At 52.7% G+C, this 20,836-nt stretch overlaps 12 protein-coding genes across 12 annotated transcripts; 4 read left to right on the top strand and 8 right to left on the bottom strand.

The window, feature by feature from the left end:
• Window positions 1-63: 63 nt before the first annotated feature.
• On the bottom strand, window positions 64-1,260 carry N7510_009644 (PRCC domain-containing protein; the record flags this gene model as incomplete). The annotated part of the gene is made up of 1 exon (XM_056981569.1): window positions 64-1,260. One exon carries the CDS (start codon window positions 1,258-1,260, stop codon window positions 64-66), a length of 1,197 nt encoding a protein of 398 aa, XP_056829405.1.
• A 171-nt stretch (window positions 1,261-1,431) lies between these two features.
• N7510_009643 (uncharacterized protein) lies at window positions 1,432-1,677 on the top strand (the record flags this gene model as incomplete). Its single annotated transcript, XM_056981568.1, has 1 exon — window positions 1,432-1,677. One exon carries the CDS (start codon window positions 1,432-1,434, stop codon window positions 1,675-1,677), a length of 246 nt encoding a protein of 81 aa, XP_056829404.1.
• Window positions 1,678-3,582: 1,905 nt separating this feature from the next.
• tim13 (protein translocase subunit TIM13) lies at window positions 3,583-4,002 on the bottom strand (the record flags this gene model as incomplete). The annotated part of the gene is made up of 2 exons (XM_056981567.1): window positions 3,583-3,822; window positions 3,883-4,002. The coding sequence occupies 2 exons, from the start codon at window positions 4,000-4,002 to the stop codon at window positions 3,583-3,585; spliced, it is 360 nt and encodes a 119-aa protein (XP_056829403.1).
• A 344-nt stretch (window positions 4,003-4,346) lies between these two features.
• On the top strand, window positions 4,347-5,663 carry N7510_009641 (legume-like lectin family protein; the record flags this gene model as incomplete). The annotated part of the gene is made up of 6 exons (XM_056981566.1): window positions 4,347-4,451; window positions 4,530-4,553; window positions 4,639-4,709; window positions 4,768-4,849; window positions 4,910-5,170; window positions 5,223-5,663. The coding sequence occupies 6 exons, from the start codon at window positions 4,347-4,349 to the stop codon at window positions 5,661-5,663; spliced, it is 984 nt and encodes a 327-aa protein (XP_056829402.1).
• A 244-nt stretch (window positions 5,664-5,907) lies between these two features.
• On the bottom strand, window positions 5,908-6,939 carry N7510_009640 (uncharacterized protein; the record flags this gene model as incomplete). Its single annotated transcript, XM_056981565.1, has 1 exon — window positions 5,908-6,939. The coding sequence occupies one exon, from the start codon at window positions 6,937-6,939 to the stop codon at window positions 5,908-5,910; it is 1,032 nt and encodes a 343-aa protein (XP_056829401.1).
• A 160-nt stretch (window positions 6,940-7,099) lies between these two features.
• N7510_009639 (alpha/beta fold hydrolase) lies at window positions 7,100-7,945 on the bottom strand (the record flags this gene model as incomplete). Its single annotated transcript, XM_056981564.1, has 1 exon — window positions 7,100-7,945. One exon carries the CDS (start codon window positions 7,943-7,945, stop codon window positions 7,100-7,102), a length of 846 nt encoding a protein of 281 aa, XP_056829400.1.
• An 822-nt stretch (window positions 7,946-8,767) lies between these two features.
• Window positions 8,768-9,347, bottom strand: N7510_009638 (anthrone oxygenase family protein; the record flags this gene model as incomplete). The annotated part of the gene is made up of 2 exons (XM_056981563.1): window positions 8,768-9,219; window positions 9,281-9,347. The coding sequence occupies 2 exons, from the start codon at window positions 9,345-9,347 to the stop codon at window positions 8,768-8,770; spliced, it is 519 nt and encodes a 172-aa protein (XP_056829399.1).
• Window positions 9,348-10,657: 1,310 nt separating this feature from the next.
• N7510_009637 (uncharacterized protein) lies at window positions 10,658-12,260 on the top strand (the record flags this gene model as incomplete). The annotated part of the gene is made up of 2 exons (XM_056981562.1): window positions 10,658-11,543; window positions 11,611-12,260. The coding sequence occupies 2 exons, from the start codon at window positions 10,658-10,660 to the stop codon at window positions 12,258-12,260; spliced, it is 1,536 nt and encodes a 511-aa protein (XP_056829398.1).
• Window positions 12,261-12,736: 476 nt separating this feature from the next.
• N7510_009636 (class II aldolase/adducin family protein) lies at window positions 12,737-13,665 on the bottom strand (the record flags this gene model as incomplete). Its single annotated transcript, XM_056981561.1, has 2 exons — window positions 12,737-13,341; window positions 13,404-13,665. 2 exons carry the CDS (start codon window positions 13,663-13,665, stop codon window positions 12,737-12,739), a joined length of 867 nt encoding a protein of 288 aa, XP_056829397.1.
• Window positions 13,666-14,144: 479 nt separating this feature from the next.
• N7510_009635 (uncharacterized protein) lies at window positions 14,145-15,086 on the top strand (the record flags this gene model as incomplete). Its single annotated transcript, XM_056981560.1, has 4 exons — window positions 14,145-14,165; window positions 14,218-14,688; window positions 14,759-14,841; window positions 14,900-15,086. 4 exons carry the CDS (start codon window positions 14,145-14,147, stop codon window positions 15,084-15,086), a joined length of 762 nt encoding a protein of 253 aa, XP_056829396.1.
• Window positions 15,087-15,153: 67 nt separating this feature from the next.
• Window positions 15,154-16,862, bottom strand: N7510_009634 (uncharacterized protein; the record flags this gene model as incomplete). Its single annotated transcript, XM_056981559.1, has 5 exons — window positions 15,154-15,392; window positions 15,445-15,599; window positions 15,652-16,547; window positions 16,597-16,752; window positions 16,809-16,862. 5 exons carry the CDS (start codon window positions 16,860-16,862, stop codon window positions 15,154-15,156), a joined length of 1,500 nt encoding a protein of 499 aa, XP_056829395.1.
• A 186-nt stretch (window positions 16,863-17,048) lies between these two features.
• N7510_009633 (Sin1 family protein) lies at window positions 17,049-19,729 on the bottom strand (the record flags this gene model as incomplete). The annotated part of the gene is made up of 3 exons (XM_056981558.1): window positions 17,049-19,104; window positions 19,158-19,637; window positions 19,707-19,729. The coding sequence occupies 3 exons, from the start codon at window positions 19,727-19,729 to the stop codon at window positions 17,049-17,051; spliced, it is 2,559 nt and encodes an 852-aa protein (XP_056829394.1).
• Between the last annotated feature and the right edge of the window lie 1,107 nt (window positions 19,730-20,836).

Genomic DNA, 20,836 nt, shown 5'->3' with positions numbered 1-20,836 from the left:
TCGGAAAATGCATTGAAAATGCAGTAGATGGCGGCTGGTCTCTCATGAAAATATCCACCATCACTACCACCCATACTTCGAGCCCGCCTCCTTCTTGTTCCGCCTCCCCGTCGCAAAACTTTCCTCCAGCGCTTCACGCTGTGAGTTCGCCGCATTGACCAGCTGCTGGAGTGTATGTTTGCCTGGCGCAATGGCCCGCACGGGATTGTGCTGCTGCGCAGCCAGCTCGCTCTGTGCCATCGCCTGGTTCGATGCGTACTCCTGGTCCGTGTTGAAGGTGAGGACCCGCGACTCTGCGGGAATGGCATTCCGGCCGAATAGCTGGCGGCGCTCGGATTTGGATAGATTGAGGTCGTTGGCGATTGTGTTGAGGGTGGCGGGATTGAAAGATGCAGCACCAGTGGGATCGTCTGGTGTGGCGGAGGGTATAGATTCTGGCGCGGGAGCTGGTCCGGCGGATGGGGCTTCCATTTCGGTACTGTAGACCAGTGGCTCGTAGGCTGCAGCGGGTGCGGGGGCCGCGTCTGATCGATCTTCCGAAGATAGAGAGAATAGGCTGACTTTCGGTTTTGGCGGGGCTGGGGCTGGGGCTGAATCTGGGCCCGATGTAGTTTCTGTCTGGGATGTGCTCGGCACTGAAGATTGAGCTGTGGGTGGTGCAGCTGGTGCTGGCTGTGGTGTAGTAGATTTGGGCGTCTTTTTCTTCTTCGGATTCGGTCTTCCCACAGACAACGGCCGAAACATCATCGGATTGCCTTGGAGCTTGACCTGACCCGAATCCAACTTCTTCTCCTCTGGGGCACCGGTGGATTTCGCGGCACTGTCGCCCGGCATGATAGACTGGCCATTTGCTTTGCCATCATCAAATGGCTGGCCGACCCCCATCTCCACGTCCGCCTCCCGATCAAACCCCGGTGTCGCGCCAGTCTTCAAACTGAACACCTTCCGGCTCGACGGCGCCGGCGCTTTCTTCTCGGCGGCCCGTTTGGGAGCGGGCAGCAGCGCATTGAAACCGGATAGAGCACCACCCCCGCCCCCTCCTAGCCGTGCCTTCTTGCGCGCGGGTCCATCGTCTGCCTGATCTTGGGAGGGGTCGGGCTTGAGCTCCGGGAGCGCGACGCGGATCTTGCGCGGGTTGCTGCGGTCGACCTGAAACCCGGTGGTCGACTCTGTCTGCTTTGCTGTTCCGGAGGGTGCCGCAGGCGTGGTCTCTGGTTCGGCATCTGAGCCCTCAGAGTCGGAGTAGGCTACCAGCGCCATGATGAGAGGGGTGTTGGTAGGTGAGTTGGGTCAGACGGTGTTCCCTGCGTCTACGGAGATTTGTCGATGCCTGATGTTGGCCTCAAATACATGCCTTCTGTTCCAGGCATCCATCACGACTCTGATGACATAATCCGGGGATGGGGGCAGTAAGCTTCGCAAGCAATTGCGATGGCTCACGCACTCCGGGAAGGATCTCGCTACGGTGTGTCTGTCGACCATGCTCCCCCTCCGCCAGCGTCGAGGGATCTCGAGCAGTGCACGGACCAAAACCGCTCACCACGTCATAACGTCATCGGTGTCATCCGGTTTGTCCGTCCGCGCTTCACTGCGCTACGTAGTCGGGGAGGGAATGGGGGGAGGAGTGCAGAATTCATGACATGCCCGGGACCATGGGATGGACGCCGAGCACCATAGTTAGCTAGTGAAGAATGGGCGTCCCCTATCACCACCAGAAAGGATGCCAACCTCCAGATCGATCAATGCGTCATTCGCCCCTCCTCCCCACTCCCTGCCTCTCGCTCTCTCTCCCTCCCCTTCCCGTCCGTCCCCGTTCCGTGCCTCAATCCCACCCGCTCTTCCACCCTCCACCTCCCCATGCCGAGCCTAGGAGGTCTGTTGAAAAAGCGGCGAAAGGATTCGTCGATCTCGAAGGATTCGGACCACCCCCACCCCCGAATAATAGTAACCCGCCCTCTTCTTCCTCTCCTCCCTCTCAGACCCCCGAAGGTGAAGGCGCCTCCATGCAAACGCAATCGCACCCAACGCCGCCGCAACCGCAGCAGCAGAGCCAGCCGAACAATGCCTCGAGCATCAATGACCTAAGCAATGCCGGGACGGCGGACAATGCCCACAATGCCAGCTCCCAGACCAAGGAGCGCAGCACCAGGGGCAAGTACGCACAGGAAGACTTCACCCTGCAACGCACTCTCGGCACCGGAAGCTTCGGTCGCGTCCACCTCGTGCAGTCCAAGCACAACCACCGCTTCTACGCAATGAAGGTGTTGAAAAAGGCCCAGGTGGTCAAGATGAAGCAGATCGAGCACACCAACGACGAGCGGCGGATGCTCACTCGCGTGCGCCATCCCTTCCTCGTCACGCTGTGGGGCACCTGGCAGGACTCGCGCAATCTGTACATGGTCATGGACTTTGTCGAGGGAGGCGAATTGTTCAGTCTGCTGCGCAAATCACAAGTGCGTCGTGTGTCCCGACTCCCCCCAACCAGCGCTCGGCTAACCTTTCCGGGCTCTCTAGCGATTCCCCAACCCCGTTGCCAAATTCTATGCCGCCGAGGTGACTCTGGCCTTGGACTATCTGCACCAGCACCAGATCATCTACCGTGATTTGAAGCCGGAGAATCTGCTCCTGGACCGTCACGGCCATCTGAAGATCACGGATTTCGGATTCGCCAAGGAGGTGCCCGACATTACCTGGACGCTGTGCGGTACGCCCGATTATCTGGCACCGGAAGTGGTGTCGTCCAAGGGCTATAACAAATCTGTCGACTGGTATGTCTGTGCGAATGGTCCTGGCTGGCCAGTCTAACATGGTCTCTAGGTGGTCATTGGGAATCCTGATTTTTGAGATGCTGTGCGGGTTCACTCCATTCTGGGACAGCGGCTCTCCGGTCAAGATCTATGAAAATATCCTTCGAGGCAAGGTCAAGTATCCGCCGTACCTGCACCAAGATGCGGTCGACCTCCTGTCCCAGCTCATCACCTCCGATCTCACCAAGCGCCTGGGCAATCTGCACGGAGGATCAGAAGATGTCAAGAACCACGTGTGGTTTGCCGAAGTCACTTGGGACCGCCTGGGCCGGAAAGACATCGATGCGCCATATATCCCGCCCATCCGGGGAGGCCAGGGCGACGCCAGCCAGTACGACAAGTATCCCGAAGAGACGGAGCACTACGGCATGGAGGGCGAAGATGCGTAAGTTCCTCCCTTCGTTGGCATCACCCTTACTAATGCGTGCTCTAGATACGGACATCTTTTCCCAGATTTCTGAAGCGCTTGTATAATTTAATGACGAACGAGATGAAAAGGCCGCGCCAGGGAGCTTATTTGGAGTCGCCGCGCGCGGTATACGAAAAATTTACTTTCCGTTGGGACTTTGGGATGGTCGCGATATATCAGGCCTTGATTGATTGGAATTGATTGAGTTGTATTTTCTGTTCTTCCTTTCCCAGTATCTATCCTGAAAACAGAAATGCCGCCGCCCAGCCCATAGTTTACACGGGCGAATCTGGCCGCCGATATTGTACATTGTGATTGATCATCCTCGCCTTCATCGTAGCAGCCCGCTGTCCTTGTACGACGAATTCAGCTCAGCCCTCCGCTGCTCCCCTCCGACGCTCCAGTCGCCATAGCCGCAAAGGCAGCAGCATCTTGGCCGCCCAGACGCTTGCTTTCTTGCCCGACGCGGGCGATGTAGGTGCGGCTGGTGACGTTCCACATGGCGATGTACTTCTCCATACAGCTAGACAGGCAGGTGCTCTCCTTGGAGGAGAGGGTCGAGCCGGGCGCGGGGATACAGGCATCGAAGCAGTGCTCGTTGATTTTCTGGGTGGGGAGGGGTTGTTAGAAGCTTCAATGGCGGAGGAGGGCGGGAGGAATACGTACTCCGATCAGAGCGCGGGCGTTGGCCATGGCGGCTTCCTGTTGCAGCTGGCGCACGATGGCGGACTTGACATCTTCGGCGGGTTTGGCCGGGGCGGCGGAGGACGATCCGAAGAATGACATGCTGGGTGATTGGTGTGGAGGGCGTGGGTGGTTGCGGAGGTGGATGTGAGAGGTGTGAATTGAAGAGAGCCCAGTGGACGGGAAGAGTTCGGTCAGTGGCGCAGTGGTTCGGCCCCAGCCACAGTTGGATCATTGGGGCCACCGTAGCATAACAACGATATACTACGTGAACTCTTCTGCAATTGCTTCCACTCCTTGCCTTGTTCGATTTTCCTTCACCTTGCCCCCTCCTCTTTCATCCCGGGTCCTCGGGTCCTGGTGACACCGCGACCGTCTTCTCGTCTATCGTTCACCCTCCGTTCCTCTCTCCAATCCATTGGACCCTTAATTCACACGAGCCCACCATGCGCCTCCCGTCGCTTTCCTCCCTCCTCTGCCTCGCGGGCCTGGCGTCCCTGCCAGTGGCTACAGCCTACGACGGCAGTGATCCCAATATCAAGAGCATCCCCGTATGTACACTATACCTATGTCGATACCCCGTGTGGGACGGTAAACAACCTCGGTACTAATGCGTGACGGTCTTCCAGCTTCGCACCCACAGTCTCGCTCCGGTATGCCCGCCCTAGCTTTCTCGTGCCATGGACGAGAAGCTTTATTTGTGTTGCAGAACAATCTTTGTTAACAACTACTGCACAGCCATACCTCGATTCCGACTTCCAAAGCCGCTGGTTCGACTTCGGGGGAGACACGATCATCCGCGCTGACAAGTAACTGCTTATCTCTCCTCCTCTGCTGTGAGCCAGTGCTAACCGGTGGCAATCCTAGATATATCCGCCTAACCTCAGACCGCCCATCGCAGCAGGGATGGGTCTTCTCGCGTGTGCCTCTGACCGCGACCAATTGGCAGGTTCGTGCGGAACATTCGACGCGAGGCCTCTTTGTTTGAGACTTACTCATAGCCTGCTAGATCGAACTCGAATTCGCAATTCACGGCGAGGGCAATCTGCACGGCGATGGCTTCGCCCTCTGGCTCACCAAGCAGCGCGCCACCCAGGGCCCGGTCTTTGGTTCAGCAGACCAGTTCGAGGGCCTGGGTATCTTCTTCGATACCTACAAGAATAACCGCCCCGGCACGTCGTTCCCCTACGTCATGGCCATGATGGGTGATGGACAGACCACGTACGACCAGGCGCACGACGGCAAGGCCAACGAGCTCGCCGGCTGCTCCGTGAGTAATACCTTTGTCTTACTATCCAGTCCGCTAGTCTAATCAAATACAGGCCCGCGGTATTCGAAGCGCCCAGGTCCCAACCAAGGCCCGTCTTACCTATTTCCAGGACAAGTCCCTGACCCTGGACCTGCAATACAAGACCGAGGACACGTGGACAAACTGCTTCACTCTGTCCGCCGACGACGCCAATATCGCCATCCCCTCCGTCGCTTACCTGGGTCTGTCCGCCGAAACGGGTGAGCTGAGCGACGCCCACGACATCATCTCCCTCAAGGCAGAGAACCTGTACTCTATCAGCCGGGGCCAGAATAACGCTGGCAGCCGCGGTCCTTCATCGGATGGCCGGACCAACAACAAGTCCAAGAAGGAGAAGAGCAGCGGTAGCTGGCTGGGGTTCTTGTTTAAGACAGTGCTCTTCTTCGCGGCTATTGCTGGTGGGTATATGGGCTGGACGATCTACCGGACGAAGGCACGGTCTTCGCGGTTTTGATTTGCCTGAAGTAGGATATAAGCATTGAATGGGGATGGAGATTGAAACTGTGGTTTTTTTTTTGGTTCAAAATGTCCGACTCTTAAATGAACTCGAGATGCATACATAGCTCTTCCCTCAATTCTGTTTCTTTCCGTTTTTATACTCGACATGAATGAACTCCAGTCATAATTGAACAACTATAATATAGACCCGGGGTATCGATAATCATGAAATGCGCCGCCCATATGCAATGACTCAACGTTCACGCTTTCGCCCTCTCCTCGTTCCACATGCGATCCACGATCTGGAATACCTCCGTGACGCTGCGCATCACGACTTCGTCAACGCCAAGAACCCCATACCGGTGCTGGATCTTATCCGGATGCCAGCGAACACGCTCCGTCTTGAGAACAGCCAATAGATCCTCTTCTGGCGGAGGCGCATGGCGCATAAAATCCTCCACCGAAGCAGGCGCCACATCCCTGCGCTTGCCAGATTCAACGGGCCAGAACAGTAGATTCCGCAAAGGCTTCACATCCTCCGACTTCTTCTCGTCCGCAGAGGAAGACTCCATTGCAGACGCAACAACCCGAGCAATCTCATCCCACGACTTCAGATAATTCTCCCAAAGACCCTCCCATGTCCGCTTTCGCTTCCTTTCCCGTCCCCGCCGAAGACTCTCATCCATCGCGCGCTCAAACTGCGCTCGTTCCCGCTCAGCCGTGCGACCCTGTTCCTCGTTCTTTCGCTGTCTCATGCGCTCTGCCCGCGCCTGCTCCCGCGCCTCTTCCATCCCCTCGCGCGTGCGCTCCCACATTCGCGCGCGGACATATGCCGCGTATTCGTCCTCGGTCATTTGCTCCAGTTCCCCCTCTGGTCCCGTGGGCACCTGCGGAACGCTGTAATTGTGGATCGGTTGCCCGTAAACGCCCTCCCAGTATGAGGCGCCTTCATCGTCGCCCATTGCATCGAAGAGAGATTCCCGGAATGCCGTCCGGGGCGAGAGTGGGGGTTCACCATTGACATGGTCGTGGGCGTTACTTTGAGGGCCGTTGCTCTCTCGGCGTTGTTTGTGGCGGTGTCTGCGGCGCCGACGTTCGTAGCGGTCTTCGTGTCGGGCTTTCTCATCTGAGGTTCCGTGCCGATGTCGGTGGCGGGATGAGCTGCTCTTGAGCCGGAAGCGGCCTTTGCTGCCGGGATGCTTGGTGTAGTCATCGTGCGTGCTGTGAGGGGCTTCCGAATGTAGTTTTGCCTCGTTTTCCGGTGGCCCGCCCTCAGCCGGAGGGGCGTCCATCGTGGATGGTGTGCCCTGGCGCTGATGTGCAGATTATAGACTTGTTGGGAAAGACATTTGGGTGAGAATCGCAGAAGAGGCGTCTGTAGGATGGAAAGAAAGTGAGGACAACTGACCGATAAGGTGCCCGCTGAGTCAGCTCTATCTTATCTTAAGTTAGTTAGTTAACTATCGGCTTATCTGGGATTATTGTTTCCTCCATCATCTCGATCTCCTCAAACATCTCTGCCAACTCTCTCCCAGTGATCCAGTCATCCACTGCATCTGCAAACCACTGTGGCTCATGAATACACCACCCATGCCAAATCCGCCGACACTGTACCACACGACTCCCATTCTCGCGTCCACCCACCACAGCGCGAAACAGCTGCCGCGCACTCTCGATCTTGTCCTTGGGAAGCCATGTCTCTCTTGTGGCCGCAACGACCAGTGAGCGTACATGAATATCTTTCAATGTTCTCCCATCAGATAATGTGCCCACAACCTCCTCACATAGTGCCAGCGTGCCCTCTCCCTTCCTGAGACGCTTCCACTCCGTCACTGGCGAAGAGACCATTCCAAGGGTACGCTGCAGAGTATATATGAACGGTGGGAAGAATGCCGCCACGACCCTCCATGGCAAAAACGTATTGAATCCTGACCCCAAGACTGAAGAGATATGCTCTGGCCCGCCGAGCGCTGCAAGACTCGCTGCGACATGTGCACCCAGACTCATGCCGACGATATGCGCCTTGCCGTTGTGCGCATGTGTTATGATCAATGGCAGCAACAGCTCTGCGGCGAGCTCCACATTGAATGGCTGGATTGTCACCGAGTCGCCATGGCTGGGTAGGTCAGGGACGAGCAGGTGGTAGTCCTTCGCTGTTAGGAGTGGCACAACGAGATCCCAGTCCTTGCGGCTGCTGAATCCGCCGTGGATTAGAAGGATAGTCTCGAGGCCTTCTGGGTTATGGACTGAGAAGGAGAGCGCCGCATCTGAGGGGCTGGGTTCTACTGAAAGGGCCATTGGCTGCGGAGTCTGTTCCCCCGGGGCAAGGATGTAAGGTTGTAGGAAGCTTTTGGGCTGAGGGAAGTTGTCAGGAAGCAAGCAACTTCTTATCTACAGCTGATGGAGTAGATTTTCATGGCTGCTTACGCCACCAACTCATCCATGTCGGCTGTAATGGGGGCCATATTATGACCTACGGCTTATACTCGGACTAACTAATGACAGCATTAGTCTTTCTATAGGACACTACGTTTTAACTACGATGAATTGATGCACATTACTAGTGAAATATACTCAATCTGCGGCTAGGGCTGCAATATTTACCACCACTGATGCACTCGGGCAGCCCTGTCTGTCTCCTAACATCACAAATTTCAATTCTGCACACGCAGAAGCCCCTTATATTCTTTCTTGCTTCTTGCTTCCTACTTTTCTGACACCAATCTTTCAAGCTCACGAGTGCAAGTGTTGGAAATATGCTGGTTTTACTTAGCCCTTTCGAATCGGTTATGAAATGTTTCCACGTTAGTCATCGAGTCTATGTTCGACTGGCCCAGTGGTTAAGGCGCCCGTCTTACACACGGGAGATCGCAGGTTCGATCCCTGCGTCGAACATTTTTGCTCTATTTTTGATCGATTGGTGATGAGTTGAACAGGTATTGTTCGGATTGAAGGTGGGATGGATAGGGGGAATAGCAGAGAAGAAACAGCTATGAGCAATAGGGTTGAAACGGAACTAATTATTGCTTGGACATTCTTATTCAAGTAGTTATAGTTTGCAAGTAATAAGCAGCTAAAAGTCATAATAATTACTCTATACAATCAACCCCCAATCTCCCGCTACAGAAAAGCAGCAGTCAAGCCCACAAACCCACCGACCAGGGGGAAGATACCCCGAATACCATTCAGCATAGTCCAAGTATTCAACAAGCCAATCGTCTCCTCATCGGACGCCTCCGACTTCGACAGCGCCATTTTCTTTAGCTCATTATTGGTGCAGGCCATCACACCCAGTGTCCAGGGCGTAAAAGCCAATACCAACAGGCCTGCAGCCACATACAAACCTGCCAGACTGGTCTGGGCCGGGCGAAACAATGCTCCCCCTTCGCGAACAGACCAGGCGCAGTAGAAAAGCGTGCAGGCAATTAGCGCGGAAATTTGGGGGTTCTGCGAACTGCCATTGTCGTACAGGTGTCGCCATTGTTTGGCCAGTATGCTTGGAGAGACATTGTTCTCGCGGTGCGAGCGGAGCAGGGCGGGCATGACGATCATCGACAGGGTGGAGATGTTGCCTGCGATTTGATTAGAGTGGCTGCTATCGAGCAGTAACTGCAAGTACGGGTGGTTCCTTACCAGAAAGCCAGGCTGCGCCGGACAAGCCAACGGCTTGTGCAATGCGGAAACTCAAGGGATAATCCATGGTGATGTTGGTGGGGTCGAAATGCGATATGAATTGGGAATGATCAAGTAAAGTCCAAGAGGAATGTTGACGACAAGATTGAGCGACTTATTGAAACTGAGATCCAGATTGAAAGTGACTATCAAATGTAAGAGTCTATGATGCCCCGCCGCCTTTCAGGCCTCCAATGGCCATCGCGGAGCCCCATTCCCGATAGACCGGTCCGGCTGCGTAACCACCGATCCGACCGATACGTGGGTCGAGACCATCGGTCGGTCTTTGGAGAAGTGGGATCGAGCTCAGTTTTTGGCTTCTGTACTATTATTGCCAAAGGTAGACATTGTTTGGAAGTACATGAGCTCCAACCATAAGGCTGTTCAGGAATATTTCATTAGTCAAAAATCTGGTGGGGTCACCGCATGAGCCTTGGAGACCGAGTCGCTCGAGATTTGCCAGGGGTCAGATGTAAAGATTCTATTTCCCTCTCACTCTTGGTTGGTGTTTCGTTACCATGCGCCATTTATAGGATTGTATTGCATTCCCTTGTAAATAACCTGTTTTTGTCTGGGGACTACTATAGCTGGCCCGATGTAGCTCCGCTGTCGTTGATCTCATTTGCCAAATAGTCCGGGATGGCCATAAGCTTGTATCCTACCCTCTATCTCAACTTGACCACGATATCAGCCGTCGAAACATCTCTGGTTATCTCTGGAACGTTTCTCTTATTCAGTCGACCTTATGTTCTAGTTTCGGTAGTCGGACCCGGTACGCATGCCAAGCTCGCCCATTTATCCTCAATATGTAGACAGCTATGAAAGTGCATTTTTTTGACAAATCTCCCTGACAAACTTCCTTGCGTGTTAGTCTGCAACTTCTTAAATAGGAGCCTTTGTCTCTATGGTCAATTTTAGTTTATTCTGCCACTAGTCAATTTTAATTGGCTTTCGTTGTGTGCCTGATAACCCTTGCTATTAAAGTCCGAGGTCTCCGAGTCAACTAGAAAGAATGATGTTTCACCTTGCAGATGGCGTTGAAATCGCGCTTTTCTTCCTCGGCTCAAAAGTGCCGCTCTAGACTTCGCCGACCTTCTAAGGAATTTGCGCGTAACCTTCAAGCGCAACCTTCAAGGAATGGAATGCGGCAGAAACAACAACGCGCCACAGAGACTCGATATTTTATATTAACCTCCAATCTGATCTACGCCGATTTAAAATGGATTTCCCACTGTCTGCAGGTTTCTTTAGCCTTCTATTACGGGGATCAGAGTTGATCACGTCGATCCATTGCTCTTTACCTCGTGGTGGGCAGATCAACGTTTTAACTCGGCTGGCATGTCACGATTTCTTGGCCTTCGTGGCAATGGCCTCAACATTGCCGCTATCCTTGGCGTTCTGATGCCGGGGATCATGTCAGTCGGCTACAACACATCACTACTCGGGGGGGTGTTATCTTTGGATAGTTTCGAAAAGCAATTCCCAGAAATCAGCGTGGAACGTGCTCACGCCCAGTCTAATGCATCAGGACTCCAGGGCGCCACCGTGGCGGCCTTTACAATAGGCGGATTCCTTGGGACACTCTCCTGCATCTGGTTGGGTGACTGGCTTGGGCGTCGGCGTCTCATGATGGTAGGAACGGTTATCCAGATCATTGGGACCATCATTGCCACCAGCGCCTGCTCCCTTGCTCAGCTCATCGGTGGGCGAATAATCATCGGCCTTGGAACAGGTGAAATCTGGGCTACGATTCCTCTTTGGCTCTCTGAGATTTCACCCGCCCAAAAGCGTGGATCCCACGTTGCAACAAAGGGTATCTTTAGCAGTCTTGGATGCGCTTCAGCCTTGTTCTTCGACTATGGAATGTCCTTTACGCATGAAGCCATCGCCTGGCGCTTGCCATTTGCATTTCCAGTTCTGTTCTCCGTTGTCATTCTCGGATTTCTTGCTTTCTTGCCCGAATCGCCTCGTTGGCTTATTCGACAAGGCAGAGTCTGCGAGGCTAGAGAAATTCTAGCAGCTTTGGAGAACACAACTGCCGAAGATGATCTTATTGAAGCGAGAGTTGTTGAAGTGCAATCTTCGCTGGCACTATCAGGAAAGGGAAAGCCTCTCAAGGAAATGTTCTGCATGGGTCCTCAGAGAACGTTCCACCGAGCTCTTTTAGTTATTGGTGTTTTGATGTTCGGACATTTGACAGGTGCTACAGTTACCGCGTTTTATAGTACGTTTTGCCCTATCTTGCACTTTTTCTCATCGCCACTGGAACTAACGCATTATTCTATGTTTAGCCACTGAGATTTTCGAGCATAATCTAATGCTAAGCGAATCAACGTCCAGGCTTCTAGCCGCAGTATACCAGATGGTCGGTCCTATTGGTGGTATTGTCTGTGTTCTCACGATCGAATCTTTTGGCCGACGGAAATTGATGCTGGCAAGCGCACTTGGGAACGCCACTTGCTTAGTCTTGCTTGCTAGTCTTGGATCTGAGCTTGGCAAACCGTGGGCAGCGCACGCTGCAGTCTTCTTTCTGTTTTTGTTTCACTTCAGTTACATTATCGGTTTCGGGGCCATCCCATACCTTTATACCACCGAAATCGCGCCTCTACATATCCGCACGACAGTGATCAGCTTTAGCATGAGCATCTCGTGGATGTTTAGCGTTGTTATCGCCACCATCACTCCTATCGCATTCAACAGCCTTGGACAGCGATTTTTTTTCATCTTTGCGGGGCTCAATGTGGCAATGATACCAACCATTTACTACCTTTGTCCTGAGACCTCCGGACGCAGTCTCGAGGAGATGGACGAAATATTTGTCCTCTCGGAAGGCACCTTGGATGCTGTCAAAGTCGCGAAACGACTTCCGCATCGTCACTGCAACAACTCGGCGCTCCGTGAAGCAATGGTGGAGATTGCTATTACTACCAAGAAAGTATAGTTCAGTTGGTCACCGATATGGGCGTACTTATTAGGTACCACTTTATATTCTGTCTAGCAAACACCCAGTGGAAGACTGGTCATATACGCACATGGGATCCAGTCAGTAGTTCGGTAGGCGCCCATCAGTACCCAGGCCGCTGAAAGTTGATAATTTTGACTTCACTACTTTCCCTCTTATTTGTCTATGGAGTTTTGTTTCACGTAGGTGGTAAAGAGGTGACCAACCTTTTTGTCTGCTGGAGATAGAGGCACAAGATAGCCTGATGACTGGAACCTCCCAATAGAGTATATAATGCTATCCAAGCAGGTATCCGATGATCGGAGTAATAGTGGAGGTGATGGAGAGTATTGAATGAAACATATAAACTAAGACTACTATAGGAAAATGAAAGACATTCTACCTATCCCAATTAATACCGCAGTCGCTCACTTTGAGTAGGACACCTACCTCAAAACGCATGACGACTTTCACCCTCAATTCAGAAAATCACCCTTGGTCTTGGCAAGTTGCTCATCGTAGTAAGGTTGAAATGCAAGCCATCCCTTGTCTGGGCCGCCGACGGTCTGTACGGCGTATTCCGCCTCCTCTTGAGGAATCAATTTCTTCTTGTAACCAGCGGCGGCAGCAGCATCGGCAAGCAACTGGGCCTGGCAAGTCTTATCGAGACTAATAAACCAGAAGGCAGCTTCATCCACGCTCTGACCAACAGTCAGGAGACCGTGGTTTTGCAGAATGACTGCCTTCCCATTGCCGATGGAGTCTGCAATGCGTCTGCCCTCTTCGGCATCAACAACGACCCCGCCGTACTGACCGTAAACAGCGTGGCAATTATAGAATCTCAGAGAATCCTGCGTAATCATTTCGAGCTCTCGACCGAAGACAGAGAAAGCCTTTCCGTGAACGCTATGAGCGTGACAGGCTGCATGAACATCGGGCCTAGCCTTATGGATCGCCGAGTGTATGGTGAAGGCAGCAGTGTTGATGGGCTCATCGCCCTCAACCACCTGTCCTTCCTCGTCTACTAAGATTAAATCGGATACCTTGATAAGAGCAAAGTGCATCGACAGAGGATTCAACCCTATGAGGGTTAGCCAAGAAGCAGTTTAACAGCCATTTGGCGTTTGGAGCAATGCAACGTACAGAAGTGATCCGTCAAGATCGGGTCACGGACAGAGATATGCCCAGCGACACCCTCATCGAATCCACGATCAGCAAAAACTCGAAAGGCTGCAGCCAAGTGCTGCTTCCGATAAACGCGCTCTTCCTCGAGCGTTGCGAACTTTGGGTATTCACGAATTTTCAGCAACCTGCCGTCTTTGGTCCTTCCCATGGATTGCACCTGGGGAGGCGGCTGCAGCGTGGCAGTGACCGAAGTCGCTGTATGGGTCACAGTTGAACTCATTCTGTTGGTTAACAATTTTTATCCTCTCTTATAGTTGTCTGTATATGCTGCCAATGCTGAAGCAGCGAGGTCATTGGAGTGGAAACGTGCCAAAGTGAAGAGTGAAAGACCGCAGGTTAGAGCTAGTGTAGAGTTCTGAATGTGTTCCAAGATAACACCCCCACCGATGTCCCCGCATGACTTCGGAAAACAGAATCTCGGAAATCGTTACCAGAGGCCGGATTTCTACACTAGTAGAATCGAGCGGATACCGATTGGAATGGACTGTCCGGGGATGTGGGGAAATCAACAGCCCTCCCCGACTCCCTCGGCCATCTCTCCGGCCTCGGAATTGGCGCAAGTGGCTTGAGGAATATTTATAGTTGGGTATTTCTTCTGGACCCCTCATTTAAAGTAGAGAATATACATCAGTGACAAGTACTTCAGGTACTCGTCCTCCTAATATATATATAGCTGTGCAAATCGTACTGTGGCCCACCATGGGAGAGTTAGACGGCAAAGTAAGCCTTCATATCAGAAGGGGAGCGTGTAATCCTGACACCAGATTTGTAGGTTATTATCGTCACGGGGGCAGGAGCCGGATTTGGCAAAGGCTTGGTTGGAGCTCTCACCATCGAAGGAGCCAAAATCGTTGCTGTCGACCTGAATGACGAGAATGTCAAGGCAACGGCGGCCGCGGCATCACCCAAGTCGTGTGTGGCTCATACCGCCGACGTTTCTTTGGAGTCCTCTTGGAGAGACATTCTCAAGACTGCATTGGACACTTTTGGGAAGGTCGACACCGTTGTCAACTGTGCTGGCGTCCTCCACGATATCGTTCCCTCACATGAGGCATCCGAAGACGTCTTTGACTTGATGTTCCGGGTAAACGTGAAGCCAATACACTGGACAACGAGAGTCATCATCCCATATTGGCTGTCAGGGAATATTCGGGGCCATGTCATCAACTTTGGAAGTAGTAGTGAATATCGACCAAGAGCTGGATTGCTATGGTATGCCGCCAGTAAGGGAACCATAACTACGGTAGGGCTACTCTTGCAAACTACTGTGTGTACATTTCAAAGTACCGTCCCTGACTAATTGCATTACAAAGGCGACAAAAGCTCTCGCCCTAGAGTACGCCAAGTCTGGGATCCGGTTCAATTGTATTCGCCCCGTTGTTGGTGAGACTGGAATGTGAGTGACCAAGTTTACATTACAGAGGCGCCATTTGCGTTAAACTAATCCATGATAGGATGCTCAAAGTAATGGGCGGGGAAGACACCCCAGAGGCTCGGCAAAGGCTCTGTAGCACTATCCCGCTCGGGAGACCATGTCAACCCAGAGATATTTCGAATATGGTCACCTTTTTGGCCTCAGATAAAGCAGAATTCCTCACAGGAATCACCATGGATGTGGATGGTGGACGGGGAGTGGCTTAGGATTCTAGATACAACCTTCCTTTTTGGATGAGCGTCTTGTCAAGTTCTCGTGCTGCTGAACAGATCATTAGACCTCAGGCTGAAGAATGTTGAGAGCTCCGCCAACTAGGTACAAACTCCCTGTTATGAATACTTGATTTTGACCTTCCTGGGATGCTATATCCCTTGCAAGCTGGATGGCTTCTTCGATCGTTTCCGCAGTTGAAACCTTTGCTGACTGCACTCTGAGATCAAGCTCTTTCCAAATGGAGGAATACAAAGCGAAATGTTCAGGAATCGACGATTCCGGGACTTTGAGCATTTTATCTATCACGCTTGTTAGCTGGATTTGGCAAGGAAGGTTGCACTGGGGCCGAACCGAATCTTGTTGAACCATCTTTTCTCTCTTTGTATGTTGTGAAGATGACATGGTCAGGCGCTGCGTTGTTGGCGAGCAAAGCTAGTACTAAGTGTCTGAGAAGGGCGGGCCCATCTCGTTCCTCTGAGAAGTGTGTGAATATGAGAACACGATGTCTTGATCGCGTATGTCAGCCGGTTTCCATCGCATTGACAGTATAGGACTTACCCTCGCTGGCAAGAATTCGTAATTTTGGCATACCACTCAGCGGCCTGACCAATACTCAGTTCGTTATGTGCACCATCCAAGAACCACCGAGTTACACCCTCATCGATGATTTCGAACCTTCCAGGCCAGGAAAAGCGTTCCACACCGAGAGATATGTCATCACCAGTGAGGTGACTACCGGGACCCTTTGAATGTAGAAAAGCCTTAGAAAGCTCCAGAGCCAACGAGAAATTCAGTCGTTGCACGGGAACTCCAAGAACTTTGGTATTGCCTGGAAGCAAGCTGTCATTGACTGAGACAAAACTCAAGGTGGTCCCCTTCTCCGCAGCACGTTTCCTCATGACAGCTGCGGGACTTGGTTCTTGCGGCAGCGAAAACGCGGGCGAGCCAGTCTTGAATATTCCGGATTTGTGCCACGCAATGTTTTCGATCGTAGGGCCTAACTGCTCGACATGATCTAGTCCTAGAGAAGTGATTCCTGTAACGACGGGCTTTTGTATGACGTTCGTCGCATCGTACTCCCCGCCATGGTGGGTTTCAAAAATCGCAGCCTCGACTTTTTCCCCGATGAATGCGTGGAAGGCCGTTAAAGCCAAGAGCTGCAGAAATCGAGGCTGTCGGAGGGTCTGAGCATCCGACTGGCGATTGACAGGGAATAAACAGTCCCAGACTTCAAAAAAGTATTTTGTGAAAAGGTCTTCAGTGATGGGTTTGTCATCGATCTGTATTCTCTCTCGGATACAGCGTAAATCTGGAGAGGTGTAGAGCCCAACACGTTTCGGAAACCCTGTTCTCAGGCCATGGGCACGAAGAAGACAACGTGTAAAGGCACATGTGCTTCCCTTGCCTTTCGTTCCAGTAACATGCACGATGTTTAATCCATTGATGTCCCTATCCTACAGAGTGTGAGATGAAAGAAGACCCCACTTCAGAGAAGGATCTCACCGAATGACCGAGGAGCTGCAGCCACTCCTTCATTCCAGAGAGACTGGGCAATCCTCGAAGGGCTTGACTGCTTCCCTGGGACTCTACTTGTAAGGGCGCATTAACAGCTTTCGGGCGCGCATTGCGCCGTTGACTATTGAGCAGCTTGAGTGCATTCTAGAAACCATTAGAACGGGGGAAGGAATGAATCAAAAATACCGGGTGATACAAACCTCATAGCTCCGTAGCATAGTGAGCACTCCACGGGGCTTTCCAGACGATTGCATGGGGTGGGTGAGTAAACGGGGGAAACATCGATTTTCGGACACGGACACGTGACTGACATCAGAATTGGCGTCCAAGATATCCAGATACTTATTTTCTACGACAGAGAGTGTATGCATTATGATAATCAATTCGTAGGTGCCTAGATATAATCAACTCCCAAAAAGGACAAAGAATCCCGCCTGTCCTCAAATCCGATAATGCGCCATGTTCTTCTTGATCTCGTCCACGATCTCAACAGCCTCCAGTGCATTCCGCGCCTCAAAGTCATACCGCTTCTGCTCCGTCGCATCGTTGCCGCGCAGCACCACCACCCGGAAACTCTTGGGATGTCGACGACTGACTTTGCAGCCCACCACATCGTTGAAGCTGATGGAGCGTGTTTTGCCGTCGGAGCCGGCCTTACCCGACTCTCCTGGCATGATGTGCATGTAGTCGTTGTCAAAGGTCAGAATGCGGTGATTTGATGCCGTAAAAGACATGGACTGTTTGCGGAAGACATGGTAGCGTCGGTAGTAACCTCCAATAAGGTCTTGTTTTTGTGTCAGCGAGGGTAGCATGCGCTTTGCTTCTTTTTTGCCCTTTTTGACTGTCGTTGGAGGTTGGCTCTCGACCATCAGCGGCGCGTTGGGGGACGAGCTGCCGGGAGAACCGCCCATTGTCAGAGGACCAGCCCCAAACCGACGGCGAACAAGGTCGAGATCTGTGATAGGTCCCAGTGCTTCTACGGTGCGATCCAACGGTGCGATGGTATTGGATCCCACCACCTTGAGAAGGTAATTCCCTTTATCAAGCCCCCAGCGCTTGCACACCGAGTCAAGGATCTCCGCAATATAGCTGTCCGAGGTCGTGTTGATCGTCATGGCGTGAGCCGATGCTTCCAGGTTGATGAACCGGACCTTCAGGGTCTTCGAGACACCGAGACGGGGGGTGGCGTGGGAGATTGGCACAGCAGGACGATCCGCAGGTGTAAGTGTGCTGTCATTCAAGGCAGACGAGAAAGGGCCTAAGATGGGGTTTTGGCGAGCCGCAGTTGCTTTGCTTTGTGAAGTAGACTGGGTGCCTGGTGCTGCCAGATTTGCAGGTTGGTCGCCCTCAGCAGATCCAAGACTCTGACTGAACTGCGGATAGAGTCGTTCGTTTTCCTCAAATTCCGAATCAGAGGCCTCCACGAGCGCAAACTCATCGTAAGGCCTTCCTCGTGACCGACCCCGTGCCTTGCTCGCTTGGTTGTTATTCGAAGTGAAATCCGTCATCGGCAGCGTTCGTCCCAGCGCTGGAAAGTCGAACTCCACTTCCCCATCTTCCACCATGCGAAGCGTCCATCGATTAACCGTCAACTTTTCGCGGTTGATAGATGGGCCTCGCGCATCTTCGGAGTATTTCCAGAGCGCCGCACCGATCGCTTCAGAGACAGTGACTGGGGCCGGCTGTTTGGCCAGTTTGGACTCTCGCATGAGCGGCAGGTCAAGTGGATCTTCTGGATCCGAGGAAAACGGCACGTATATTTTCAAGTACAACGAGTCATCCGGGCTTTGTCCCGAGAGAACCATAAACTTCTCAACCGGATTGCTTGGTGCGCGCTTGCGAGCTTTGAGCTGACGAGTTAATAAACTGACTGGCTGAATGGTGCTGATAGGCCGTGGCGGAGGAAGATCATGTAGTTCGGGGGCCAGAACTTTTGTCTTGCGTGGCGACGTGTTCTGGGGTCCTGTCCCACTAGGAAGCTTGTGCATCAAAGCCATAGGCGACGAATCCAAACTTCCAGCAATGCCCACCCCGGCCAGGAGCATGGACCCAGAGCCAGCAGTACCATCATCAAACTCGGACGATAGGGCAGACCCAACAGATTCGGCGCCCGAATCTTCGGCTTGTTCAGTCAACTCTCCCAGGGCTAAGCTCTCCGCACCTCGGCTTCCAGTTCGCTGGCGCCGTGTACGGGGACGATCGACCACTTGATCATTTGAGGAGAATTGAACTGATCCAGGTTTGTAATTTTGAGGGTCGCCTTCGTTGTCCGTTGACATGTCACTGCTAGTAGTCGTGTCTCGGCGTGGGCGCTGCCCTTTGATCGCCGATACGTTTCCCAGAGATCCTGTACGATAGTGGCCCGCGCCTTGATTGTGTGTTGGGGCTGTGACCATCACCTCTGGCCGATCACGGTCCTCTGTCGAGCGGATTGGGGACGAGTCAGCCCGATTGCGGTTGATGGGCATCTTAGAGAATTTGATTGCATCGACCGCCCTGTAACGTGTGAGAATGATATAAAACAGGGTCAGGTACAATGGTTGACCAACCGGTGAACATTGTTCTCGTCATCGTCGCTATCGTCACTTAGGTCACTGCTATCCTCGTCCTCTGGCTCGGTCGGCCGCTGGGTTTCTTGCTGGTGTCTTTCCCGGCGCCCTTTTTTCTTTGTACCTCGTCCATGATGTCGTCGTCCAATCACATCCATGTTGCTTTTCCCGGTGACCATCCCCCCTTCTTCGTCTTCGCCGTCGTCGAGGCCGAGCACGTCGTCCCGTGCACCGTTCGCATCTCGAGTAGCCAGCCGATAATATTCCGAGGAAACAGCAGCCGTGGTAGGGATAGGTGGAGAGTAGGTGCGTTTGAGACTGGAGGCGCTCTGGATGTTGGGGTTCGCGGACGCGGAAGACCAGCCCGCGGCGCGAAAGCCAGGGGTATTGAGAACGGAGTTGTTGACATTGATCAACCGGTCTCCGATGCCATCTTTAATCGTAGACAGATATGACGAGCGTAATTGCCAGATCGTAAAACTGCACGTTGGTGAGTGCTGTCCAGCAACGCGCAAGGGAGGGGCGGGGCAGATCCTCCGCGCGACTTACTCTTCATTATGAAGGAGCGACATCTTCCCGATCGCTACGAAGGAAATGTTGATAGCAAACCACGTAGGTAGCGCAACGCGATCGGCGAGTTAGTGATATGTTGGGGTGTCAAGGGAGTCGGTGAGGCTGAGGCCGCATGCTCTCCGGGGGGGGGATGCACAGAGAAGGGAGGCATGCGCCTCAAGAAGAAGTCTTGGGGAACAGAAAGTAAGGCAGAGAGAGATTCAAACTGACAGGCAGGACCAGCCTGGGCACGGAGAATGAGTGAAGTGAACAGAAGCCGAGGGGGGTAGCTAAGATGGAGAGGCGGTGATCCATCGGTCGCGATGCCGATCCCTGCCAATCATAGCCGCGAGTACAATACGTCTACCTAGAGCATACCATCGGGTTCTTGTATAGATTGACCGGATGATGAGTATCCGTGAGCTCAAATATCTTCTGCTATTGGTCTCCTCGTATATCTGGATATGATGTCTCTCATATTATGCTAGCTACTCCTGCTTATCGTTCTGTCTGCTAGCCCCAAGTAAGCACCGAGGTGCAGTGGCTCGGACCATGCAGGCATTATTGTACAAATCACGCGAAATGCTTATGGTGAGCATTTGAATCGTCGCTCTAATTTGCTGCACTACTCCTTTTATTTTGTCCCGAGAGAAGTAAGCACCGCAGAAGTACTTTCTCACCTCACCCCACCGAGTCGAGACCAACGTGGATGACAAGGACACGATGAACATGAGTGATAAGCACGCATCCACCACCGTATGGAAGATGGTTCTTGGTATACTCCCAGGAAATGCCCAGGTCCTTTTCATGGTCCTCTCATCTTTAGATTCGGCCTCTATACACGAAGCACTCATAAAGGATGGGCCAACGCCTACGAACAAAATTTCCACCCTGAGACTCACTGGCATCCTTGCCACGATCCCAAGTCATGGTTAGCATGGGATTTGAAACGGGTTCAGTGCTATAGGAACTGCGGCGCACAGTTCCCTTCACGAGAAGACCGCCCCTACACCAAACTCGAGAGAACAACAAAAGACCATCCTAACGAATACTGATTACATACCTAGAAGTCATGTTAATATACAACCTCGTTAAACTACAAAGACAACGCACGCGACCTGGAAGCT

Source organism: Penicillium lagena (genome assembly GCF_028827675.1).
Source record: "Penicillium lagena strain IBT 129212 chromosome Unknown utg000007l_segment0_segment0, whole genome shotgun sequence".
In the NCBI taxonomy this organism is placed as follows: domain Eukaryota; kingdom Fungi; phylum Ascomycota; class Eurotiomycetes; order Eurotiales; family Aspergillaceae; genus Penicillium; species Penicillium lagena.
The sequence above is the reverse complement of the archived record's forward strand: the minus strand, read 5'-3'. Positions and strand labels throughout refer to the sequence as shown.